Source organism: Chlamydotis macqueenii, chromosome 3, assembly GCF_036417535.1.
Source record: "Chlamydotis macqueenii isolate bChlMac1 chromosome 3, bChlMac1.mat, whole genome shotgun sequence".
NCBI classification, from domain to species: domain Eukaryota; kingdom Metazoa; phylum Chordata; class Aves; order Otidiformes; family Otididae; genus Chlamydotis; species Chlamydotis macqueenii.
The window spans coordinates 58,645,154-58,670,594 of record NC_141558.1 but is presented as its reverse complement, the minus strand read 5'-3'; the positions used below and the strand labels follow the sequence as shown (position 1 = coordinate 58,670,594).

The 25,441-nt window shown below is 39.1% G+C and overlaps 1 protein-coding gene across 13 annotated transcripts in view; it reads left to right on the top strand.

Moving 5' to 3' along the window:
- PTPRK (protein tyrosine phosphatase receptor type K) overlaps window positions 1–25,441 on the top strand; it is a 416,154-nt gene that overhangs the window by 326,736 nt on the left and 63,977 nt on the right. For all 13 annotated transcript variants that reach the window (XM_086743669.1, XM_086743658.1, XM_086743668.1 and 10 more), the window contains exons 9-13: window positions 1,489–1,598; window positions 2,842–3,043; window positions 5,986–6,091; window positions 14,155–14,428; window positions 17,402–17,438. In XM_086743669.1, coding sequence (XP_086599795.1) covers window positions 1,489–1,598; window positions 2,842–3,043; window positions 5,986–6,091; window positions 14,155–14,428; window positions 17,402–17,438 — 729 coding nt within the window. The remainder of the gene's footprint in view (window positions 1–1,488; window positions 1,599–2,841; window positions 3,044–5,985; window positions 6,092–14,154; window positions 14,429–17,401; window positions 17,439–25,441) is intronic.

Below are 25,441 nucleotides of genomic sequence, written 5' to 3'. Positions count from 1 at the left end.
GAGGGGCTGTCATGGCCTGTCAGCCTTCATCCACTGCCCGGTTGGTATTGGGACACTGCAGCAAAGCAGCAGCATATGATTTTAGTGAATTTCTCCTAAATCTTCCTTTGACAGATGGATGAACAGTTTCTGTGAAACTCTCATCTGTTTACTTGTGGGCTTTTTTTGACTCCATAAATTTATTATTAATGTGCCAAATTTTGTTGTTTGTACTGAGGGTCAGATCATCGTTTATAGCTTCTGTGCAGACTGAATTAAATCCCACTGTTGAGACAGACCGTTCACTCCCTGGTGCTGCTAGCACAGTGCCTGGCGCTTCCTTTGATCCAGCAGGTTTTAATTTATTTTTACTCTTTGTAAAACTTCAATCTGCTTTGATAATTAATACCCAAGAAATGTCATGTGTGAGGCTCACTGAAAGTTGCATTGAAGAAAACAGGCTGATTAAGAAGGGGAGAGAAATACAAGTCAATACATTAAACAGAAGTAACATTTTAGCTTTAAAGACTGCAGATGTGGGCAACTTTGGGGGCTTTTTGAGAAGGGAGGGTGTTTCCTTGGGTTCAGGGTTTCTTCAGGCACTCTCTTATGCTCGTCCCTGTCTTTCAGCATGTGTGCATTCAAATCTAGGTGAGCTGCTGTGGTTGAAAAGGAGCCATATGTGAAGGCAAAAATATCTCATAAGCTGAAATGGGAGATAACTAAGCACTCCCACCTGGTGTTGATGGGATTACCAGGTACTGTGAATCACTCAGGCAGAGAGGCCTGAGGTGACACTTCAGACTTGTTATTACACCAGGGATATTGGTTCGTTTTAAAATAAGAAAGTAGGGTCGTCTTAGTGTGGTTCAGTTCAAAGCTTTGAAAATGTCTCTTACTGGAAAGATTTGAGGTAAAGCAGTTTTGATCTTTCTGCAGCACAAGCGTGTCAGTGGCTGAGAGACGTGGCAGCTGAGCTGGTGTGTTTGCCCCTTGCCCAGCCTCCTCTTTAGACGAGGATTTATTTTAAAACAACAAATCATAAGAAGGGATGACTGAAAACTGTTTTGTAAGCATTTCTTTAGTTTGGAAAAATGCTGTAGAACAGAGGCTCTTCCTTGCCTTTGATTTTTCTTTTTAACGGGATTTTAAAACCATGTAGTCCTTGTCCTAGGTTACGCTTATTACAGAGTTCAGTGATGTTCCCTGAAGTGGTAATCTAGCTTGAACTGTTTCCCCTGGCTATACTATGAGACAATTTGACTTTGCATGAAGTTTTGAGAAGCGTATGTGGGGATAATGTTTCAACTTCATGCTCTCTGCACTGCAAATCACAAAATACACTTTGAAGTGCTTTTTCATATTCTCTACCACTGCCTTTTGCATGCAAATGAATATTAATAAAAATAGACCTGCGCTCCCTTTTGGTTTTAATAGGATGTCCTGTCATCTCTTTAATTTTTCTGTCTCTTGAATTTCCTATTTTTAAAAGTTTTGTTTTGTTTGTAGTGCCAGGCCCTATACCTGCCAAGTCGGTGAAGGGAACTCCTTTTGAAGATAAGATTTTCCTCAACTGGAAGGAGCCTATGGATCCAAATGGCATCATTACTCAGTATGAGGTAATTAAACAGCTAACAAGTGTAGGATAGGGCTAGGAAAGTTTAGCAAGAGAGAGGTGGCTGATAGTGGGTGTTTATGCTCTGTAGGCAGCTATTCAATTCTATGCTGCTTTTATTTACAGATTTTGTGTAGTGATGAGATATTGAAAAATCATAATTATAGTGCATACATTGTTGGCTGGCCAGCCCTGTCAAGTGGCTTTGGCATGTGAGTATAACAATATTACAGTCCACATTGGGAGGTGCTAGTTTTAAAAATCTTGTATCATTACTATGCACTCTTCCAAAGCCATGACAGCCATGATGTATGAAATCTTGTTTGTTGGAAGAGCAGGTTACGTGAAAAGTAAGATGGTTATTAAATTTGGAGCCATGTTTTTTAGCTTTGTAAGGTCTTGAGATATCACCCTTCAAACCTCTATATATATTCTATTTGAAGAGTATTTAATATATGAGCCTTTTGGAGACCTCCACAGGAGGCTGGCAGGAAACACGAGCTGATTTGAGGAGCAAACAGAGTCCTCTCCAGCACTCCTTTGTTTCTAAAGAAAGAGAAGATACCATTTTGTGTGCTCATGATTTATAGGAGGAAGACAAACCACCTAACCAAACAAAACCCCATTAAATCTGTTTGTTTATCTGTTTAATTCTAACAAAGTTCTTTAAATAGAGTGGGTTAACCCTGGTGGGCAGCTCAGCCCCATTCAGCTGCTTGCTCACTCCCCTGCACTGGGGGGAGAATTGGAAGGGTAAAAGCGTGAGCTTTTGTGTTTTAATCACAAATCCAAAACACAGCAGCGTACAAGCTGCTGTGAAGAAAACTAACTCCATCCCAATCAAAATCAGTAAATTAAGATATCGTTGCTGGCTTTAAATACATTAGCTTGGTTTGGACAGCATTTAAATATGATTACTAGAAGAGGAGAAGGAAATGTATTACAGGAAGTGAAAAATAAAGGGTTTTGGTGGAGATGGGAAGGATGGTGGGGTGTCCTAATTTAAATTTAACAGTAAAATTTTCCATACATGAACTAAAATAATGAAGAAAGAGACATGAAAGGCACCTGCATAGCCTTTCAAGTGAAGCAAGCTCTGCGATAATGCACATCATGTCCTCATGGTATCTCCAAGATAGCTGGGTGTCTAGATGAGCATGTATGTTTTGTTTCTTTTCCTACCAAGCTACCCTAATCCCCTTGTGCCAAAAACTGTAACAATTATTACAAAAATAATTGTTTCACAGGTCAGCTATAGCAGCATACGGTCGTTTGATCCTGCAGTTCCAGTCGCAGGACCTCCGCAAACAGTGTCAAAGTTGTGGAACAGCACACACCACGTCTTCTCACACTTGCATCCTGGTACTACTTATCAGTTCTTTATACGTGCAAGCACTGTCAAAGGATTTGGACCAGCAACCACAATCAATGTAACAACCAACATCTCAGGTAAAAAAAAAAAACTAAACAAAACAAAAAAAAACCACCAGAAAAAAAAAAAAAAAGGACAGTGTGGGGGGGTGATTTTTTTTTTTATTTTTTTTTAAGACTTGAAAAATCATGAAATGGGAAAGAACCCCTCTTCCCCCAAAATCCTATGATGTTGTGAAACTGTATTACTGAAATGTTTTTGAGCTTATTTGCCAAACAGTAGCATAAGTTCGGGCATAAATCCTTGTGTGGGGTGGAAATTGCACACCTGTTGTTATTAACTGTTTGATTTTGTGTAATCTTGTACTTTCACCTAAAGATTTTGAAGTGCTGTATAAACCTTAACTAATTAAGCCTCACAGCACTCCATAGGTCACTAAGTACTGTATTTGTTTTGCAGATTAGTAAAGTCAGATGCAGAAAATTAACTGACTTACTCAAGGTGACACCACTTAACAGCACGCAGCTATTACAGAATTGGGGTGGTTGGGAGGAAGCGTGAATTTCTTTTGCCAGATTCATATAGGTCTGCTTCATCGTGCCTTTATTCACTTACTGCAATGCACCAAGAATGAGACTATTTGTCTTAATAAGGCACTGCAAACTCTAGAGAAAGTAACATCAAATGGAATGCTCTAGTATTTTTATTTTCTTAAATTTCAGTAGTATTCTCAAAGAATAAGATAGTAGCTTATGCACTTGATAGCAGAAGTTAAGTCAATGGTGTATCTAGAGAGACTTGATTTTATGACACGGTGACTTCAGAGTTTGGCAGAGATCAAAGAAGTCAGTCATTTAGAAATGTAAACAGCATAAAGCCAATTATTTTCCTTATTATCTCCCATAATAAAACTTATATTGTCCTGTAAAGGGAAGTTAATAATGTATTGGAACGCACCTACCATTTCTGTACGAAACTATTCCTTTAGTCTCATCACCCAGTTCCCAAAAACATCCATATAAATCAAAATGTGAGAAAATTCAAGGCAGAATTCCTTGAATTATGTAGCAAGTGAAATGCTGTAGTTGTCCTAGTTAACTGGAATAATTTCTTGAATTCCATCCCAGCACATAAGCACTAGCACTTCTCATACCCCAACCCAACCAAACAGCAAAAAAAAAAACCAACACGTTCTATTCTGTTTATTTAGCTATTAGGTTTTTTTGAACTCTAATGTTTTACTCAGGTTGTTTTAAGGTCCTTGTGTTTCTTCACAACAAATTCCAGTTTATAAATTTTCAGGGATAATGGTGGTGTAGTGCTTGCATACTTGTCTTCTAACCTCTTTGCAGGAAGAAAAAAAAAAAGGTATAACTATGTAATATCTTGGTAGCATGTCAGTCAGACATTTCAGTATTTTCAGAAATAACCACTTCAATGTGTTTGAATTTTTTAGGACTACAATGTGTTCAGACTTCTTAAGGTATGCCCTCCTTTTCCACCCAGAAATTTGGGGAATTTTGTCCAGAATCCAGTCTACCACACTTTGTAGACACAATATGAGTCTGTTAGTTGCCAAAACGTGGTTAATACTAGGAAAGCTTAAGGGCAGACTTTGTGTTTGAAGTTCAGCCTGTTTTTTTTTTTTTTTTATCTTGCTTTATGCTGTTGTCTAGTTTTGCTCTGCATAACTGATACTTTTTATGAAGCAACACATGTATTTCAGAAAATGCTAGCTTTATATTAATGAGGAGTGAAATTACGCTTTTTAAGCAAGCTTACACGTGGTTACTGAGATCCTAGTTAACATGCTGTAAACAACATACAACATGTATGCTGTAACATTAAATGAACATTATTTCCATAAAATAATTTTTCCTGAAATAAGAGCAATTTTTGTGTTTATCTAGGATCTCAGGCTAATGAAGCAAGGATTTTAATCTTTCAGTGCTCTTCTATCTATTTATATATTATTGTAAAATTATTATGAATTAGTGATTGGCATCATGCTAGGAAACATTTTTTTTTTTGTGAAAGTTCAGTTGGAAACATACAAGCATCATTAACAATTTTATAAAGATACAACCACATATAAAAAAAACCCCATGCAGATAGTTTTCGAGCTTGTTAAAGTTTAGTAATTAATAGAAACCTTTTATTTTCTGAATCACAAAAAATACTATTTCTTTCCTTGCAATAGAGTTGAAGTCAGCAACAGTATTACCAGTGAGGACTGTAGCAAGTTTGTGGCAGCAGACTATAGTTGAAGTAATCACCAACACCAGCCATCCCACCCGCAACAAATATTGCTGCCACAAAGGCCTGACAGCCAGTCCATTGGTGAATCAATTCCTGAACTGCTTCTAGTTTTGAATTTAATTTTGTTTTTTTCTTAATAGCAGGGGCTGAAAACTGCAGTGGTTCAGAAACTGATTAATGAGCAGCTTGGCCATCCATTGTTAGAAATGGAAGGAGAAATGGGTGTGGGAATGGACTTCTCCATCCAGTTCTAGTCCGGAGATGCATGTCTGTCCAAGCTCAATTTTCTTGCGCTGTGATTGGTATTGGCATGGTCTCCCATGACATTTAAGAGGAAACGTGAAAGATTCTTAAATTGTTGGAGGAGGAAAAAGGGAGGTGGTAGAAGCTGGGTCTGCAAGGTAGGAAATTTAGTTGTTTGTAGGGTAGAAAGTGTGAGGCCAAAATGGGATTTTGTAGTCTTAGGGTGTCTTGGCAGTCACCTCCTCCTTCTATTTCTGTCCTCCTTGAATAAACCTGTTTAGTTTGATAGATCTCATGATTTGAGGGGAAGCAGTTAGGGGTGGGTTTATCAATTGTTGGTGAAGTCCCATTCATGCTATAGTAACAGATTGTGACTGACTGGAAAATCATTAAAAAAGACTCACGTAGCTCATGAAGATCGTGACTTTATACTATACTGTGAACTGCCACATGAAAATTCAAAATGTTTTCACTGGTTTGTTTCTCGTTCTTTTCCTTCCCACTCAACATTAATCAGCTCCCACTTTACCGGACTATGAAGGAGTCGATGCATCTCTCAATGAAACTGCTACTACAATAACTGTACTCTTGAGACCGGCACAGGCCAAAGGTGCACCTATCAGGTAAAATAAAATAAAATAAAATTTTAAAAATCAAGAGAAGATATATTTTTTTAGTTGATTATATGCTGTCTTGCAGCTCATAGAGCTGTTAATTTCCAAGTGATATTCATTTAACATTACTATTGTTTTTCTTAGTCTGAGCTAGCCAATGTAATTATAAAGAAAAAAAAAATTTGGTTTTTTTTTTGTTGATTTTTTGGGGGTTTGTTTTGTTTTTATTTTTTCAAGTGTCGTGACCTGAATCATCTAGCTGTCTGTCCTGTTTGATTTAGGGTTCCCAGGACCACCTCCTATGCATTATCACTTCATTTTACTTTCTCACAGCGTCTCAGAAATATGAGGTTGAAAGGTGTTTGTCAGAAAATAGATTGGAAAATAACACTTCCTTTCCAGTGCTTCAAATCAGCTATTCTGTAGCATATATGTATGATTGGAAAATTGGAAGCTCAGAGGAAATGGGAGAATAATAGTGATGAATACAGACTATTTGACCTTTTTCCTCTCAGAGTGCTTCTTACTAGAAATCATGTAGCAAGCTATTAAATTTTATTTGACGTGTCCCATAATCATATTAAAGTGTTTCATTTATGTTAACTTTGAGGGGTCTTTCCCTTTCTGCTCTCTATTGAGAGATAATTTAATTCTGTTTGCAAAGATTGGTCCACATCCACATCCTGCTCTTTACTTATACTTATTAGTGCAAAAGTTTTGTGATATTATTTGATTCCCTTTGTGTTTTACTGATGTGACTGCATCAGCAATATTCAGGGACAGGGTTGACTAATTGGGGTTAATTAGCTGCTGAGCATCAGAACCTTTTCATGCTCTTACCCTTGGACATTTAAGAGAAGTACAGGCTAATGCATTTCATTCTGTGTTACATTAAGTCGATTACCATGGCTCAGCTGATGTCAAGTAATGTGCCTGAGCCCTGAAAGTAAAGGAAAATTAACTGTTTCTTAAGTCTGTTTCCATTAAGATGGAAACAGACGTTGTGGGGATGAGTCACGTACCTGTAAGCGTTTTCGTGTGCTTGTCATATAGTCACCCTTACGATTTATATGGTCATGTTATTTATTTATTTTCTGTCATGGAAGATAATCCCTATTCACCCCCTTCATAGGAGATATTGATGTCTCATATTCATAAATAAAATTGTAACCACATACATCATTAGTTCCTGAAAGATTGCCGTGAAGCAAACCTAGGATTTTTTGGGGTGTGAAGAATGATAAAATGTACAGGACTACATTCAGTACAGGACTTGGATTCCTAAAATAGAGGTTTTATTGAATTGATACAGTAGAAACTTAGACCTGTGATCTGAAAATGCTCCCAAGCTATGCAGGTGCTTAAAATCACTATATGCCTTTGTAGGTGCTTTTAAAGCCTTTCAGGTGTCCTGCTGCTGGCCATATCCAAAGCTGACCCTGTCTGAGAAACATGGCATCTCCTTCATCTACTTCATGCTAAATCCATTCAGTCTTGTGCCTCGTCCCTTGAGGGGGCTCATGCGGGTACTCACCCAGAGTACGCTTGCCAGACACCACTGGGATCTGCTGATGGTGGTGCACATCTTCTCTACACCGGCTGGTCCATGGCGTATTTGTGCAGGCAGCAGTGGTTCCCGCCTTCAGTCCCTCCACTTACTCTGAGGGAGTTCATTCTCGTATCCCAGGTTTCTCTCCTAGGGGTTTTCCTTTAGAAATTGGTAGCGTGTGGGATGTGGCTAGAGGATTACTTGTACCTGGCTCAGGGAACTCTGGTTTCTTTGCACTCTACCGGCAGGCACGTAATGCGTGACAGAGTAAACCTGCAGCACACCACCTCACATTTAGTCTCTCAGTTTTCCTTACAGCATCCTCAGTCCTATGACCTTGTCACTGTGGGCTATGAAAATTGTGAAGGGATGTGTGTCCTAAACATTAATAGATAGCTAGATAGGATAGTTTGATAAAGTACTAATAACTATTGTTTGAGCATGTTCTCAAAAAAATGTGCATCTTCCTTTCCCATCTTCCCTCTCCACTGTAATTAATTTCTGAAACCTAAAAGATTGCATTACATTTCTAACATCGGGAGGCCGAGGAAATAAAACCTTCACTGTGACTGGAAAGCTGGGCTCTCCAGTCACAGTGAAGGTTTCACAGTCTCATTTCATCCAAATGAAACAGATATTTTGCTTTGAATGCGGAGCATTCTCCATGGGAATGCAGAAGACAGGGTCGCATTCCCTTTCCTGAAGTTATGCATATCACAGTCAGGTATTTTTCAGCAGCTTCTTAATAGGGATAATATATGTAGCACACTGAAATTCTGAATTGATTCAATGTATTTTGCTAAACTTTACGATGTGTTTTAGTGAAGCGTCACTCCATCCACACTGCAGTTGTGTCTCCACTACAAGCTGGCTTGGTGCCATAATGAGTGTTACTAGGTAGGTGGGAGAAATGCATCGCTGTGCCTGCAGCTGTGATTGAGTAAAAGGGACTCAAATACTATTCTTTAGCCTGACACTGAGGAATACAGTTGGCTTTTTGAAAAGATTTGTTTGCACCCAGTTCTCTAATCCCTGGAGCTGTAGATGGTCAAAAGATCATTCTATTAAATAGCAATAGGTCCATGTTAAAAAAAAAAAATAAAAAGAAAAAAAAAAAGCTTAGTCTGATACTCTTTTGCTTTTACAAACAGAATTATACTGTGATTGGATTTGTTGTACCTCAGCCTCTCCATCAGCACAGGCCCTCAGGAAATAGGTGTTCCTTGACTCAGGTGAAATCTATATGCGGCTGTCAGTTGTTTCTTTAAGATAGTACATGTCGAAGTTGTCACAGTTTAAACGTGACTCTCATCTTGTTTTCCCTGTCAAGTGTTATCATGTAATCTCTAGCATTCCTTCCTGAAGTTTTAAACCAAATTACAAACCAGAAATGCAAAGGGCTGGATGGCTCAGGCTCACTGTGAAGCACATACTGTTTCACCATCAATCTTGTGGATGAGATCCCAGTCAGCAGCGCCAATGGTGCTTCAGTGATTCATGTGACAATGGGACTTGTCACGGTAGTTTTTTGAAGGATCCTAACTGAGCAGCAGCAAAACAATCTTTTATTTTCAAATCCTACTGCAGATGATTATTACAAAGAGCATCTATCAGAATCAGCATAGACAACTTTGTAATGATGAAATGTATTTTATTTGATTGGTAAAATGTTTTTCTTATACCTCTGTACAAAAGATGAGGTTGTTTTCATTTTGCAACAAGACTTAATTAAGCGAACCATGCAAGGGAGCAGCTAAAACTTAGTTGTTGGTCAGAATTCCAAGAGCAGGCATTGTAACTTGGGCTGTCAGTCAGTCTGGCACCTGTCAAAGGAGAGGACGCTGTGTCTCCACTAGACACGTAGAAGGAAATCTCCAACTGATATTAAAGCCTTGTCAGAATAGGGCTGAAGTATGAACAGCATATTCACCACTGTCGTACCTCTTTGGGAGCCTGAATTTTTAGGGAGGGATGAAAAAGAAGATCTGTTGACAGGGACAGGCTGTCATTATCTTGGTCAATAGGGAGGTAGTGTGCAGATGTTAAGTTAAAAAAGGAAAAAAAGGATTTTGGCATGTAAAATAATGTCTTCGTGCAAAATCTCAGTTGAGGAGCTCTTCACCTGCTATATCTTCAACACCTTTATCTGCTTACCTGAGTGTCTCAGACAACTGTTTAGTCTTTATGATCTCAATGACTTATGTAGTAGGTTCTGAAATTTGTCTGACTCTTCAGAATTTATTTTAGTCATCAAGGAGAAGGAATATTGTCATCTAAGTTTTCCACTTCTCTCTATTTCTTGCTTTTATTCCTCCTTTGCTGTATGGGAAGACTGGAAAAAAATGTTGTTAAAGGAATGCCCTCAGCTCCAATTACAAGAAAACCCTCTCGGTAATTGAATTCCCACCATTACACAAAAAATATGTAGAAAACATAAGATAATTGAAGCTAGGTTTAGTAATATGTAAAAATGCAAGGATAAGCGGAGTACATAGCCTTTAAACTTTCACTTACAGCCTGGTATCAGACCACATTTGCAGCCGGTGAACACCTCGCTTTTCAAGTTGCAAATTTAACTTTGGCTTTTTTCTCCACATCATACAGCAGTGTGTCCTCTCTGAACATTCTTACGTGTACATAGAGTAACAGGGCTTCTTTGGAGACACTGTGGTGTTAGTAACTGGGTTTAAACAGATGGTATCACAAAGGGCCCAGAGGTAAATGACTGTATTCCTCGCTGTCTTGTTAGCCTGTAGCGTTACATGAAAAACACTGCCAGGTCTCCTTCCCAAAGAGGATAGGCACGTCTTTTATTTAAAAAATACTTTGTGGGGAAAAAAAAAAGCCTTGTTGGAGACTTTAAAGACTTTCTGTCATGTGCTATTCTTTCTTTAACTAATAGTAATTATATAAATGCAGATGGCTACAATATCTATTTCTCATTTTCCACATTATGTAGCTTTTCAGATATAGAGGCCCAAAAGCATTAGTTTTGGAAGCATATTTTATATAAATTACTTTATTTGAAATTTTTTTCAGAATCTTCATATTTTATTGTGATCTCACACTTAATATTTTCCAATACTTTTTATATCCCATTCTAAAATTACTGCATATTTTTCAAGAATACTGTTAAGAGACTTTCCTAATACTGAACTCTCATGCCCTTCGTCTTTGATTTTTGGTTTGTTTTGGTCTCCAGAGAGACTTGACCTTTAAGAAGGACGTGTGCCTTATTGAAAAATAAAAAAGAAGATACCTCATTTACCCCTTGTTCTGTAAAATGAGAGGGGGGAAGGGAAAGAGGTTTAATTTGGTGACTGTGGTAGATCTCAGCTTCTGAGCTGTGTGACAAACTGGGATGTTTCAGGGGATGATTGCCTCCATCCCATGCAGACGTTGCACTGTCCTTCCGCTCTCCCTGCTGGCTTTCTCCTCCTAAGTTGGCAGGATGTCACATATGACAAGTTTCCTGCTCTCCTGGCACTTTAGAGAGCAGGATTTGTGTCAGTCCTAGTCCTTTGGCAGCTCATGAGAGAAGAATGGAAGGAGCAGAGACATGGTGTCTGTGTTCCCAGTACTCCCCAGTTGGTTGGCTGCCCAGTTTGGGAGCAGTGGTTTTAACTCCTCCTGGGTCCAGGGCCAGGCCTGGGAGAGAATAAACACAGGTAGTCATTTCTTCCCTTGGCACATTAAAAACAAATTATTTTACTATTTTATATCCTGTCAAGTTTGTAAAATATCAGTGCTCTTAGGGTTTTTTGCTAATACATTAATATTGAAGCATAAAGATTCTGGGTGCAGAGGGGTCTTGTGAAAGTGATTTGTTGGTGCAGGCCACGTTAGCTGGACATGGTTAATACATAGAGTTTACCACAGGACATGATTTATAACCAAGCTCAGTTCACAGACTGTTTATGAGAAGCAGAGATCCTTGTAACTAACTCATTATTTTTTTGTTTACGTTTTTCTTTTTACTTGGAGTTTAAAAAATGAGGTGACTTTGTAAATTCTCTGGGACACTTTGAAAGGGAAGAGGCTTTCCTCAATTTTTTAGGTGCTAGGAAAAGAGGATGCTAACTTTTTCTTTCAGCTCAAGAAAGGCATGAAACTAAATTCTTGGTTTTTCTTCTCTCTTTTCTTCCATTCCCCAGTATCATACTTAATCTCTGCCACTACAGTTATTGGGTTTTCTGGGCAGTAGTAGCAGAGAAAATTGACAAAATAATTTAATGCTGCCCCATAAGTTCTGATAGAAGGAGGATTGTCTTTGCCTTTGCCTTTCAGAGTCCCTGCAGCAGTGCAATGATATTTGGAAAACTCCATTCAGTTTTACTTTTTCTGTTTAGAAAGCTTTAAAACAAAACCAAGACAGGCAATTCTATCAGTTTAATTGAATAGCTTCAGGTCTCGTCTACATGCATAGGCATATTTTCTTACTACTCTTTTGTAAGGTCCTCAAATGTATCTGCGTATAAATGAGAGATTGTGTCCATGTATACACGTCTATGTACATGTGCATATGCATACATATAATTCTTAGAAGCCAAATAATGCCTTTGCGTGCCTTTGCGTGCCTTTGCGTGCCTTTGCGTGCCTTTGCGTGCCTTTGCGTGCCTTTGCGTGCCTTTGCGTGCCTTTGCGTGCCTTTCCTTGCCTTTCCTTGCCTTTCCTTGCCTTTCCTTGCCTTTCCTTGCCTTTCCTTGCCTTTCCTTGCCTTTCCTTGCCTTTCCTTGCCTTTCCTTGCCTTTCCTTGCCTTTCCTTGCCTTTCCTTGCCTTTCCTTGCCTTTCCTTGCCTTTCCTTGCCTTTCCTTGCCTTTCCTTGCCTTTCCTTGCCTTTCCTTGCCTTTCCTTGCCTTTCCTTGCCTTTCCTTGCCTTTCCTTGCCTTTCCTTGCCTTTCCTTGCCTTTCCTTGCCTTTCCTTGCCTTTCCTTGCCTTTCCTTGCCTTTCCTTGCCTTTCCTTGCCTTTCCTTGCCTTTCCTTGCCTTTCCTTGCCTTTCCTTGCCTTTCCTTGCCTTTCCTTGCCTTTCCTTGCCTTTCCTTGCCTTTCCTTGCCTTTCCTTGCCTTTCCTTGCCTTTCCTTGCCTTTCCTTGCCTTTCCTTGCCTTTCCTTGCCTTTCCTTGCCTTTCCTTGCCTTTCCTTGCCTTTCCTTGCCTTTCCTTGCCTTTCCTTGCCTTTCCTTGCCTTTCCTTGCCTTTCCTTGCCTTTCCTTGCCTTTCCTTGCCTTTCCTTGCCTTTCCTTGCCTTTCCTTGCCTTTCCTTGCCTTTCCTTGCCTTTCCTTGCCTTTCCTTGCCTTTCCTTGCCTTTCCTTGCCTTTCCTTGCCTTTCCTTGCCTTTCCTTGCCTTTCCTTGCCTTTCCTTGCCTTTCCTTGCCTTTCTTTCCTTGCCTTTCTTTCCTTGCCTTTCTTTCCTTGCCTTTCTTTCCTTGCCTTTCTTTCCTTGCCTTTCTTTCCTTGCCTTTCTTTCCTTGCCTTTCTTTCCTTGCCTTTCTTTCCTTGCCTTTCTTTCCTTGCCTTTCCTTGCCTTTCCTTGCCTTTCCTTGCCTTCTTATGAACTGAAGAATTGCCTCCTGCTCTCAGTATGTAAGTTCTGTACTTCTGCAGAGAGGAGGAAGCTGATAATGAGTTGGTAACGTCCTGCAGTTAAGTAGTTCCCCTAAAGCAGAAAGATTTATAATTACCTGTTCTATTTTGAGCAGGTGTTTTTGAAAAGTGACCAAGCCGTGGAGAGGTATTGGGAGGTTGGGATGGTGTTTTAGTAGGCCAAATGCCATCTGCTTCAGCGATTTGTAACGTTTTGTCGTTGACAACTGTAGAGGAATGAGGCGGTCTATTTTGGTGGAATGGACAGATTTCTGTCCATCTGTGCTTGTATTACAGCATGTCACTTGTACTTTAGATCTGCATAGCTCTGAGCCAAGATAGAAGCCACAGCAAGGTCAAGAGGTGGAGAAGCCTGTCAGCACATTCTGTCTCTAATGATATGACAACTGCAAATTGGTGCTTCAAGCATAGCCTGGAGGCAGTCATTATGTTGGGCCTTGAAGCTCAGCTTTCTCTAATATCATTTCAAAGGGAAATGCTAACTTCAGATGCTTCCGATTAGCCATGAGTTTAATCTATTGTAATTTGAAGTCAGATTCATTCCTGTGTTTCTGCAAAAGAAAAAAAAAACCTTTAAAAAAAAAAGAAAAACAACCAAAAAACAACCAGAAAAGCCCCCAACGTTGCTAGGAGGTTGTGTATAGATTTGTATTGTTGTTTTTCCTGAAAAAAAGAGGGATGCTGCTTCTTTCCAATGGCTGAATTAGACAGCTTTGCTGTATTTCAAGTCTTTGTTTCTTCTCTGCATCCATGCATCTGCTGTCTTTTCCTTTTTTACTTTCTTTATTTTCTTTTTACATTTACACAAAGCAATTGGGTTAATATTTTTAATTTTTATTTTTTTTTTAAATGAGACTAGAGATCTGAGCCTAGCAGGTAACCTTAAAGTTATGCTGATGTTCCTCTGTCTCACTAGTGCCTACCAGATTGTTGTTGAGGAGCTACACCCACACCGAACAAAGCGAGAAACGGGTGCCATGGAGTGCTACCAAATCCCCGTCACCTATCAGACCGCTCTTAGTGGAGGGTCACCGTATTATTTTGCTGCTGAGCTGCCCCCAGGAAACTTGCCGGAGCCATCTCCCTTTACCGTGGGTGACAACAGGACTTACCAGGGTTTCTGGAACCCGCCACTGGCTCCTCGGAAAGGCTACAACATCTATTTCCAGGCCATGAGTAGCGTTGAGAAGGTAAGTGCTAACCACACCTTTCTCTTGGAAGGAGTCAAAGACATGCCCATGGTGACAATTAGGGCTGTCAGAGTTGGATGTAGTAGGTGTTGACAGTGGCACACTGTAATCACTTCCATACTGTGACAGCACGGCAGCATACCATTCACATTTCACACTGCCCTTGTGTCGTAGTAACTGCTACTAGACGAGAGTTTAATACATCTTGTAGCAATTGTCATGAGTGAAGTAACTTCAGTGCTGTGACTCTTCCTCCTCGGTAAATAACAGCCACAGTCCTTTCTCCCAATTCTCAGTACTTGCACACTTCAGAAGATTAAATTACTGCAAGATAAACAGAATGTTGGCTGCGTAGCGGGCTAAAAAAAAGTTACAAACTTTTTGAGACTCTCGCACTGAAAATCAGGTAAAAAGTAAAAATCTACTTGAGCAAAAGTAACCCCAGGCCCATAGCAAGTGTACGAGAGCCTTTCTGAAAAGGTGTACTTCAGGCTTGCTCCACTGCTGTGCAGTAGTAGAAGTACGGCTGTCACTCACCTTCATTACCTCCATGGTGTTTCATTTTTAACTCTGTGGCTGAGTTCTGCCATATGTGTGTGGTGAGGGGGAAACATGTCAGGGAGAGAGGTCCCAGGTGGGAAGAGCAACTGTGGCTCTGCAAGCCCTGTGCTATTGCTCTTGAGTGGTTTTTCCTCTCGTAAATGAAAAATTTCATTTACGAGAGGGAGGGGGAAATTATTGGTGAGGAAGAAAAATATGCTAAACACAGAAGCCTCAGGTATTTAAAAACTTAAAATTTTGATTTTTAGTTTAGAAAACTAAGGAAATTGCAGTAATATGTCCATAGGAGTCTCCATGTGAGGTGCCCAGGCAGGTCAGGAAGGAACTAGAAAGGACAGCTAGACTGATAGCCACTGAGATGCACCAGAGCCATCAGAAAGGAGCAGAAGCCATGTTTACCCTGCTTTACATTTGAGTTGCTGCGGTGACTGAACAAATTCTAGCTAACAGGCAGCCTTGCCTTGGAGCCTTTTGAAGAAAATCTCACCTTCTGCCTATGGTTATGAAAATTGCATATGCATCAAGTCAAAATGAGGACAAAGCAGGAGCTAATGAAACTGTACTGGAGCTGCTTGAGAACTGAATGCTTTTTCTGATGGAAGAGACCATTCCCTCTTTTTAGTTCTTACCTGTAGACCTCTATGAAGCAAACAAAGCAAAATAAAAGGTAACTGCTAGACACTCATCCATATTTCCCTCACTTGTCACAAATAATTTCCTTTACTTTTGTTGTCTTCCAGCAGAGTAAATTGTAAGAAAATTTGTTTCATTCCCCAAGAAACAAATGAGAGAGAAAAGTAAAATAAAAATATTAACTACAAAATAGATCTTCATTTTGACAGACAAGCAGAAGATGGGGGAAGAATACGTTATTTTTTACTTGAACTTGGTTTCACTTTATGAGAGAGTGTAATCCTAAAATGGTTTTCTCTGGTATGATTTAAAACTTTGGGTCAGATTTCTGTTCCTAGAGGGATGTGGGGGGAGGTTTTGAGTGGATAGCACGGCATTCTGCCAGGACGGAGATCTAGTGGTTGTAAGATAACCTCTGAGCTGCAGAATATTTAAACAAGTGTTTTACTATAAACTAGTGAGGTCATCAAAATAGTCAAGAGGATATAAAGTATGCTCTGAAATGCACTGTAGGGTTGGGATGAGAGTAACTCTGTGATCCTCACAGACATTTTGAACAAAAGCAGATAAGTAAATCCAGTAACTGGGGAGAATGCTAATTAGATAAGATTATATCAATTAACTTTGTGGGACTTTCATTTAGGATGAAAAATTGTCTTTGTGGAACACTTACGGGAAGCCTCAACTCACAGCTTTGCTCACTCTTTACACTCTGTGTTTGCAAAACAGCATTAACATATTCTACCTCTTGCTCGGGAATCTTCAAGAGGAGAGAGATCCCAGGGGATGTATTCGGGGATGGAGTGCTGGGGAGTGCAGGACAAGAGGGAGCATATTTTGTAGAATGAAACTGTCATTATTATATTTTCTAATTGCATGCTAATGTTGTTTAGAGTGATCTAATACAACAGCAGCTGCATCCTCTCACGCAACCTTATGCTATTTCAGTATGTTTGCCTTTAAAACGACTGCACATTGTACAAAAAGGTCAAAAAACTCATTTATGACTGACCCTCATCTGTTCAAGTTGTCTAAACTGTGCATAACCAAATAATTTCTCTGTTCATTTGTTTCTGTTGCTGACCAGACTTCTGAAGGCGGAAAAAAAAGATGTAAAATACATACAAATTGTCTCTGCATGTGCAGCTTCTTCTGAAGCACATTAGTGCCAAATCACTGTCTTTCCTGGGCACATTATATAGGTTGTAGATTAACTCTGTCCTGTGTGAAGGGATACCTGGGCTGCTTTTGTGTTTCCTTCCACACTCAGAAGCATGAGGGAGTGCACTACTGATGTGCTTCACGTGGCTCTGTTGAAGACAGACTGTCAGGATGCGACAAGATTTAAGTTTGGAGACAGTGCTGAGCAGTGTACCTAGTTTGCTGCACTGCGCTGTTGGAGGTCAACACTGGCTCAGGATTTCTCTGCCATGACATAAATAGGAGCACCAGTCCTCCCCTTTTCTTCCACTGCACTGTCTCTCTGTATTCTTATGGCGTGATTTCCATTTGATTTGTATAATCTGAAATTTTGCTATATTTGGACTGTCCTGCACCTTTTCTCCCCATCATTCTTCTGGATAGCACAGACCAATGTCTAGATTTTATCCAGCTTTTGTAAAGGCAAAATCACGCAGCCTCCTCCCTTGCTAAGCCTAGAGCCCTGAGCCACCTTGTTGGGTTGCCCCAGCTGATGAGCAGACCTAGGACAAATTTGTGGAGCAGGCGGGGCAAGAAGAAGCAACCTGATCTAACAGTCTACTTTTCCCTCCTCAACAGGAAACCAAAACTCAGTGTGTTCGAATAGCTACAAAAGGTAAGAGGTTCGTCCCTCCACATAAAGTAGCTTTTTTAATAAAATGTGGCATTTCTGTGAAATGTTTTGAACCAGAGCAAGTACTATCCCTCTTTTGTGAATCACTTGATTGTCTTAAAATGTAATGGGCTACTGCTTTTTATCTTTGGTATTGGGCCAAGAGAGTACTGTTCTAGCAATACTCAGAATTTAGACAAAATAAGCACTTTTTTTTCCCCTCTATCTATGATTTTCAAGGTCTGCTTTTAGGCTGCTGGAGCATTGCAGGCAGCAGCAGATAGATGGACTGGACACTAGAAAGCATACTTGATTAAACTGTTAGGCTAACAATTATTTCCAAGCAGGAGTGGAAATAATTTAAAGGAAGGACACGGCAGTTAATTTTCCTAAGTAAGAGCTCCAAGTGTTTGCTAGATATAGGGGAGGGTTGATTTGAGGAAGGCTTGTGTCTTTGACAGCAAGTGAGGCCCAGGGCTAAGACTGACTGCATAGCTGCGAGAATAAATCATATTGACCCCTCACGCAGCGGGTTAATCACATACTGCTCAGTCAAAAATGATGTTTCATCTTCAAATGAGGACTTAGTTGTTCTTATTGTTATCTCTTTCTTTGACTGTGTTTATAGCTATTCATTTGGGTTGCGTGATTGTGTCAACATGAGAGTTGTTTGATAGGCTCTGACAGCACAAACAAGAAAGGAGCTTACAAAGGCGGAAAGAGTGCTCTGCAGAGGCCTAGCACTACTCACATTGTCTCTTTCTAATTGCATATTGATATTCAGCATAAAAACAACTTTAGATATGAGCAAGCGGGCATTTAAAGTGCTGTGGTGGCACATCAGCACCATTTTTTTTCAACCACTTCTTTCAATTTAAAACTTGTTCCAATTAAAAGCTGGTGCCTCTAATGAGGTGGTAGCAACAAAGCATTTTCTTGAGAAACCAGAAAATAAAAGGTACTTCTCAGAATGTGTTAATATTTTCACCAAGTGAGGTAAGCTAATAAAAACAGGAAATTAAAACCGTGTGCTAAGTCTTCTGTGAAAAGTACATCAGCGTTATCTTTCTTATGTTTACCTGCCAAGATTAAATGTTTGAATTAAAATATATTTGCATAAACAAATATTTATGTACCACAAGCATGTACTGCTAGGATTTGAGTCAAGGGAGAGTCTTGAAAGGCTCAGAAATATCCTAAAATACTGCAGAAATGTAGAATGAGGAAGAGGAGAGCAGTAATCTCTTTCATCATAAATTTTCTGGATAGTAATAACAAAATGAGGAAGAACTTCACTTGACTTATGAAGAAATTATTTTTCAATTAACCATATTCAGTCCACCAATGTCAAAGCAATATTCACAGGAGCAATGGTCCTGGCAGTTGCTTGTATGTCTTCCTCTGGCGTGACAGCCACCAGCACCCCAGTGGATGTAGTCTGAAGGAAAGGGGGATTGAGTAGCATGTTTCTTACCATCGTGCTATAAGTCTTGCCTTTGCCACTCTGGCTAAAGACATGTTTTCATGAAGTAACTGCATTGCATGATATGTCAGTACTATACTCCTTGGATGTGGAACTAAAACCTAAAATGTCTTCTTTGACTTTATTTTAATTGATAGATGTGAAATGCGGGGGCGGGCAGCATTAGGAGCAAATGCTTTCTCTTGCTTTGAAGGACTGTATTTAATAGGGCATCATCACTTCAAAGTCACATGCATTCATACCCCTCAAGCTAGTTATGCAGGTATTGTAAATAATTTTTTAAGAAGCTGATACTGAATTTTTTTCCCATGTTTTCATCGTAAAAAATAATACCATGATTTGTTGTCCTTGAAGAAAAGTGTACTTGATACACTGATTTATGTCTATGTTCATCTAGTTATGCTGATTTTTTCATAGTGTGTAAGTTTGCTTTGAATCGTTGACCTAGGAGACGTCTGGGTACATTTGCATTATATTCATAGGGCAGAGAGGAGTATCTCACCTTACCTAACGCACCCCAGTGAAGCTGATGTACCCTTTTAAAATCCAGCAAATTGTCTAAACTTACGTAATCAGTTATGAAAGCACAGCGTAGTTCTGTGTCATGTCCTGTGACCTGAAGCAACTGACAGCTGGCCAAACTGAATTGTGCCTTGAACATGTTGAAAAGGCATTAAAAATCATAAAGAACTGGAGTGGAAGTGGCGGGGAGAGAAGAACGATATTAAACGTGCATGCAAAGGCCAGGCAAAATTTACCTGGGAGTGAAGTTCAGTATTGCCATCAAAGATACTTTCTTATTTTTACCTCCTTCAAGGGTCTGGTGTTATCTACTATATATATTCACACCGATAAGATGTAAAGATGGAAAAAATATGGTAGTAATGTCATGGTTTGGTGCTGGAGAAGTTCATATCCCTGAAATTATAATCTTGATAATTTAACTTTCTTAAAAATGAGTGACTTTTTTTTTTTTTATTTTTTTTTTTTGCTTGGGCAGTTCCCTGTTAACGTAATTTACATCTATTTTAATGCGTAAGGGGTCTTGCACATATATATCATTCCCATAGGTTGCCTTCTACCTTTGAGAATGGATGAAATGGTTTGTTTATTGATGCCAAACTAATGAAAGTCAGCAAATTTAAATTGAAGCACTCATACTTTTTCAGTCTGTATATTCCACGTGCAATGTTCTTGTTCGCTTCTGATAACAAAATGCACTGAAGTGTGTACTAATCTAAAAGATGGTGCCAAATAATGACTAAAGTATGTTGCTGCTTTGGTGTGTCTTAAAAAAAGTGTTTTTAGAGTAAGCTGAGAGTCTTCCTAGTGTCTGGTGTATTAAAATACACTGAGTTAATTTTTCGTGGAAGAAAATATTGGAACAGCACCAGATTAAAAAAGTAGTCTCCTGAGCGGTTCCTGTGTACTTGCAGCTGAAGGATGAATGCCAGAGTGATTCTTTCATGGCCTTGCTTTAGGGTAATAACAAGATTCCCCATTTATCTGGACACCTATTTCCACAAAACTTGTAAGCATTTAATGGCTTTGTGACTTCTCCCCTTCTGCAGATTGGACTGAATTGGCCCAGAGAGTCCCACGTTATTAGATGTGGTGAGAGGGTATGAAAGTTGCACACATGTACACAGTTTGTTCATGTAAGCTTTAATTCTTGAGGAAGCCAGGTTAAAAATAAGTCCTTGTGATGCAGGAGGTGAGTAGGACATATCTAAAGCACCATTTCCATTACAGGTATACAGAAAATATATGAACTGTGAACCATTTTAATTCCTTGGATACTTTTAGCCAATATTGCCTTCCTCTGTCAACCTGCATTTCCTTCCCATTCAGATCCTCTTAGTAACCAGTGATCAGCATCAAATTTATTTTTTTTTTAAGAAAATCAACAGTTAATTGTTCTCTACCTCATTCTTTTTCAAATCTAGCTTATAGCATTATTCAGTCACTGCTCTGGTTTCCCACACATAGTAACTGAAAAATGAGAAAAAAGAAATCTTGTTTTCTGAAGTGCAGAGAAGGGTACAGAGACTGAGGTAATAGGTCAGATATTCATTAGGAAAGAAAAGATGGAGTTATGCTAGGAAATGGGTGTTATTTGGAAAAAAAAAAAGTGTTACATATAATTTCATAAAGTTCTCAAACTTCCTAAAACTGATTTGCTAAGGCAGAGTTCAGCCAGTCTGTAACATGCTTATAGCACAGTGAAGAAGGAGGACATTGAGGTGCTGGAGCATGTCAAGAGAAGGGCAGTGAAGCTGGTGAAGGGTCTGGAGAACAAGTCTTACGAGGAGCGAATGGAGGAGCTGGAGTGATTCGGTCTGGAGAAGAGGAGGCTGAAGGGAGACATCATTACTCTCTACAACTACCTGAAAGGAGGTTGTAGCAAGGTGGATGTTGGTCTCTTCTCCCAAGTACCAAGTGGCAGAACGAGAGGAAATGGCCTCAAGTTGCGGCAGGGGAGGTTTAGGTTGGATATTAGGAAAAATTTATTTACTGAAAGAGCAGTCAGGCACTGGAACAGGCTACCCAAGGAAGTGGTGGAGTCACCATCCCTTGAGGTATTCAAAGAGCGCGTAGACGTGGCACTTCGGGATATTATTTAGCAGACATGGTGGTGTTGGGTTGACAATTGGACTTGATGATCTTAGAGGTCTTTTCCAAACTTGGTGAATCTATGATTCTATGAATATGTGATAACCGAACCTGCCTAACCAAAGTATTGCTAGAGGAGTGAATAAAAGATGTGTGATTCCCATAGCATGCCCTTCAGAATAACACACAATGTTGACGACTGATCAGTCAGTTGGAGTTGAGTTGGACTGTGTAAAACTTGGAGTGGATTTCAACTTGCACACGACGTTGGCATTTCATTTTACAGTTTAAAATGTTATTGACTGCTAAGGGAATGAAACTAGATTAACATGGTCAGAGAAGAGTGATGCTTCAAATTACTTAGCATGTAAATAGACATTTAAGAGGACAGAAGGGACAGCAGAGCTGTTATTAAGCACAGAGTGTATGAACTTGACATTTCTGACAGCTTTTAGGCTGCCAGATTTCAGGCTAACCCTTATTTGAATGTATTCTTTTGTTTTGTTTAGGGAACTAGAGAAAAATATTGAAAATTTAATTAGAAGAAGTCTACTGTGGCAGTAAATAAAAAAGTGGTGGGCCTGGCAGCTTTATCCCAAAGTAGTTAGAAGGAATAAATGTCCAAGGTTTGTATTTAAAACATGAACTTCATCACCTCCAAAATTATTTTCCCTTGTGGCTTTCATTTGTATTATTAGTTCAGGCAGTGTAGAACCTCTCTGTCTCTATGCACATTTGGTTCATAGAGATGGATGAAAATGCCACTTGGGATGATGCGCATCTGGAAGTAATTGTGAAATAGCAGAAAATGACTTTTTAATCTGATTTGAGGAATAAAAAGGTCTGGGTGGTAACATTTCAACTGCAAGTGTACATTTAGTCCACCATCATTATTGCTCTGAATTCGTTCCCACAGCAGTTGGGGATTGATCCAAAGGCCTCTGATGTCAATGGGAGTCCTTCCACTGACATTAATGTGCTTTGGATTAGGTCTTTAGAAGTCATAAATCTGTCTAGCCCATAATTATTTCCTTGAAATTGTTCCTGATGATGTGTCTGCTCTTAGGGAAATTTGTGAAAGTCAAATCACCTCCTGTAGCAGGATGCTCAGATATGTCTGTTACTGATTAATGCACAAATGGGGGAAGATGTCAGATGCTAAATGTATACGAAACAAAGCTGCTCTCGCTGTTGTTTTTATGTTTGGATCAATGCTCCTGCAATGACTCTTAGCTGTACCATCGTAATAGATACTGGAGACCTAAGTGGCAATAAAAATTTAGAGAATAATGCCGATGTTGCCTAAGTTACATCTTTCTTTTCACCCATTCATAGGAAAAAGCTATTAATATGTTTAAACTTCAGTGGTCTTTTACATAATGTTTTTTATCTCGCAAAGAGGAGATTTTAGCTGACTTGCTGAGCTTTCCAAAGATGGAAACAGAATATTAGCATGGCATATTTTCCTCTTTTTGTATGTGAAATTGCAGTAGCTCGCCAAGAAACCACATCTGCCAGTTTTAATAAGTGATACCTGATACCTTTGGTTGTAAATAAAAAAAATTGAATGATCCTTTGATGGAATATTTGATGATTATTATTAAAAAAGCAGTTAACTGAGGGACACCTCCAGATTTCCAGACACAAAGCCTATAATGTGGGTACTTTCATATAAGTGCAGAGAGTAACAAAATCTTGGAATTCAATTAGCAAAATTTAAGTAAAAAGGAATTTAATGTTAGAACAGTATTTATTAGGTGAAGCCACCTAATTGATATGCATGGGACAACAATTTTCAGAAAATATTTCCCATTCTTTATTATAAGGCACCAAAGAGAAGTACTCTTTTCTGCTTGTTATCTCTAAGAAATAAGGATTCCTTCTGAGGGTAACAGCAAAAAACTCTGAATTACATAGTGCTTTGTATGCTTATGACATTGACTGAGCTGAAACATTTGTTTTAACTGTATTTGTAAATAATTATGATTAAACGTATTTTCTAGTTTCTGACCTCTTTCCTAAGTCTTCAGGAGTATGGGTTTATTCCTATGTTTTGAAAGAGTAGTTGAGTACTTTTGATCAGAAAAATTTCATGGATGAGTAAATCTAGTAAATACGATTAATAAATCTAATTGCTTTACTAGAGAACTTTATTTTAAAATACATTGCTTAGTGAATAAGTGTATTACATGCAAATTTTGTTTTATTAAATTTAGTTTGGTTTTGAAAGTCAGCTTTTTTAAAATGGGTAAGTTTGTAAGAGGAAACGTTAATGATACATTTCAATGTTTTAAAAAGATCAACCATTAGAATGAAGAAATGTTAAGTCCAAAGATATATATATATTAGTTTTCCTTGAATTTAAAATGTTTCAGTATTTCTTTTGGCCTAGATACTTAAGAAATTACTTTGTGCAGATGCTATAAGCAGATCAAAATCTTAGGAACCTTAAAGATTTTCTAAAGGATAAGAATTTCTAAAGTAAGAATTCAGGTAGGGGATTCTAGTTTCTATTTAAATATTAGAGAATAAATGTTGATACATTACCTGCTCTATGTGAAGGATCACCACCTTAGTACATGTGCTCGTTTAGTAGGTGCCTGGTTTCTTAGGTCTCTTCAGCTATTTAATGTGTTATTTAATGAATCCGATTGTAGGCATTGACTATTTTGTATCCATTTTTTAAAAATATGGAGACATGAAGGAAGAAATCTACTGTTTTCACAAAACCCATTAGACTTTTAACTGCAATAGAAAATTCTTGATTCCCCTTATAATAGACATGCAATTAAAAGGACAAGTTAAAATTACCGTTTGCTAGTACTGCAGTGTTGGTTGGGGTTTTTTGTTTTATTTTAGCTCCCCTTTTTTTTCTATTATTTCATCATTTCTTACTTACCTTTTTTATGTCTTTACCTCCTTTGTGTCATTGTAAAATTACAAGTGTTTAGAGAAAGTAAACTCATCACCACCTGATAGGACTGGGCTCATTGGCCCCTTTTCACACGGACAGCCTGTGTCTACTTTCGGTTTATGTCGTGATTAACTCTTTTGTTGGAGAAAATGGCCCCTTGCAATGCCCAGGGTCGAAGAGTGTGCGAAGTGGCACAGGCAGATCGCTGCCGCGAACAGTCTGTCACAGGCATCTCGCATGCACGTTTGGCCCAGGAGCGACAGGAGTTCGGCGTGTCTGTGCAGCAGTGGAGCTTTAGAGCAGCCCCGTTAAGGGACAGTGCTGTTTCACCTTTTCAAAGAAAAGAGGAGAAAGGGATCTCTGGGAATTACTAGTTGTGTTTACATCCAGACAGTTATCTTCAGCCAGATTGATACTTTCTCCACATTAGCAGGTAGGTAAACACTGACAATCCAGAGTAGGTTTTGCCATACACATCATTGACATGTAAGTTGAATTCTGTACCCAATAAAGCAACCAATTGCGGATGCTAGAAATATCCCTACGTACATGTGTCTTACCACTGTTGCTAGTGCCCGTACAGAAACTACCATTCAAACCGGATTACGTAAAAATCAGTCATGGTTGAAACTGATTCCATTAAATGGTGCATTAGATTTAGGAGATTTTCCAATAAATGTGTATATATTATTTGTAAGTTTGTAGGGAAGTCTCAGATTGTTTTGGAAGTGGTAGTGAAAATTTGAATGGCACTCCAGTAGCGATGGTATGCTCTGAACCCTAGCTGGTCATCACTGTCCTGTAGGTCTGGTGTGCTGTCATTACGGAAGACACTGTGGATGCATTCAGTGTTGAAATAGTAGCAGCTTCCTTCCTGCACTATGACTTAGCACTGATGAAGTAAAAACCATTTATGTGGCAGATTGATGATATGATCATTAACAATGAGGAGCTGATGTCAGTAGATCACACATAAGCCAACACAGATAGAAAATC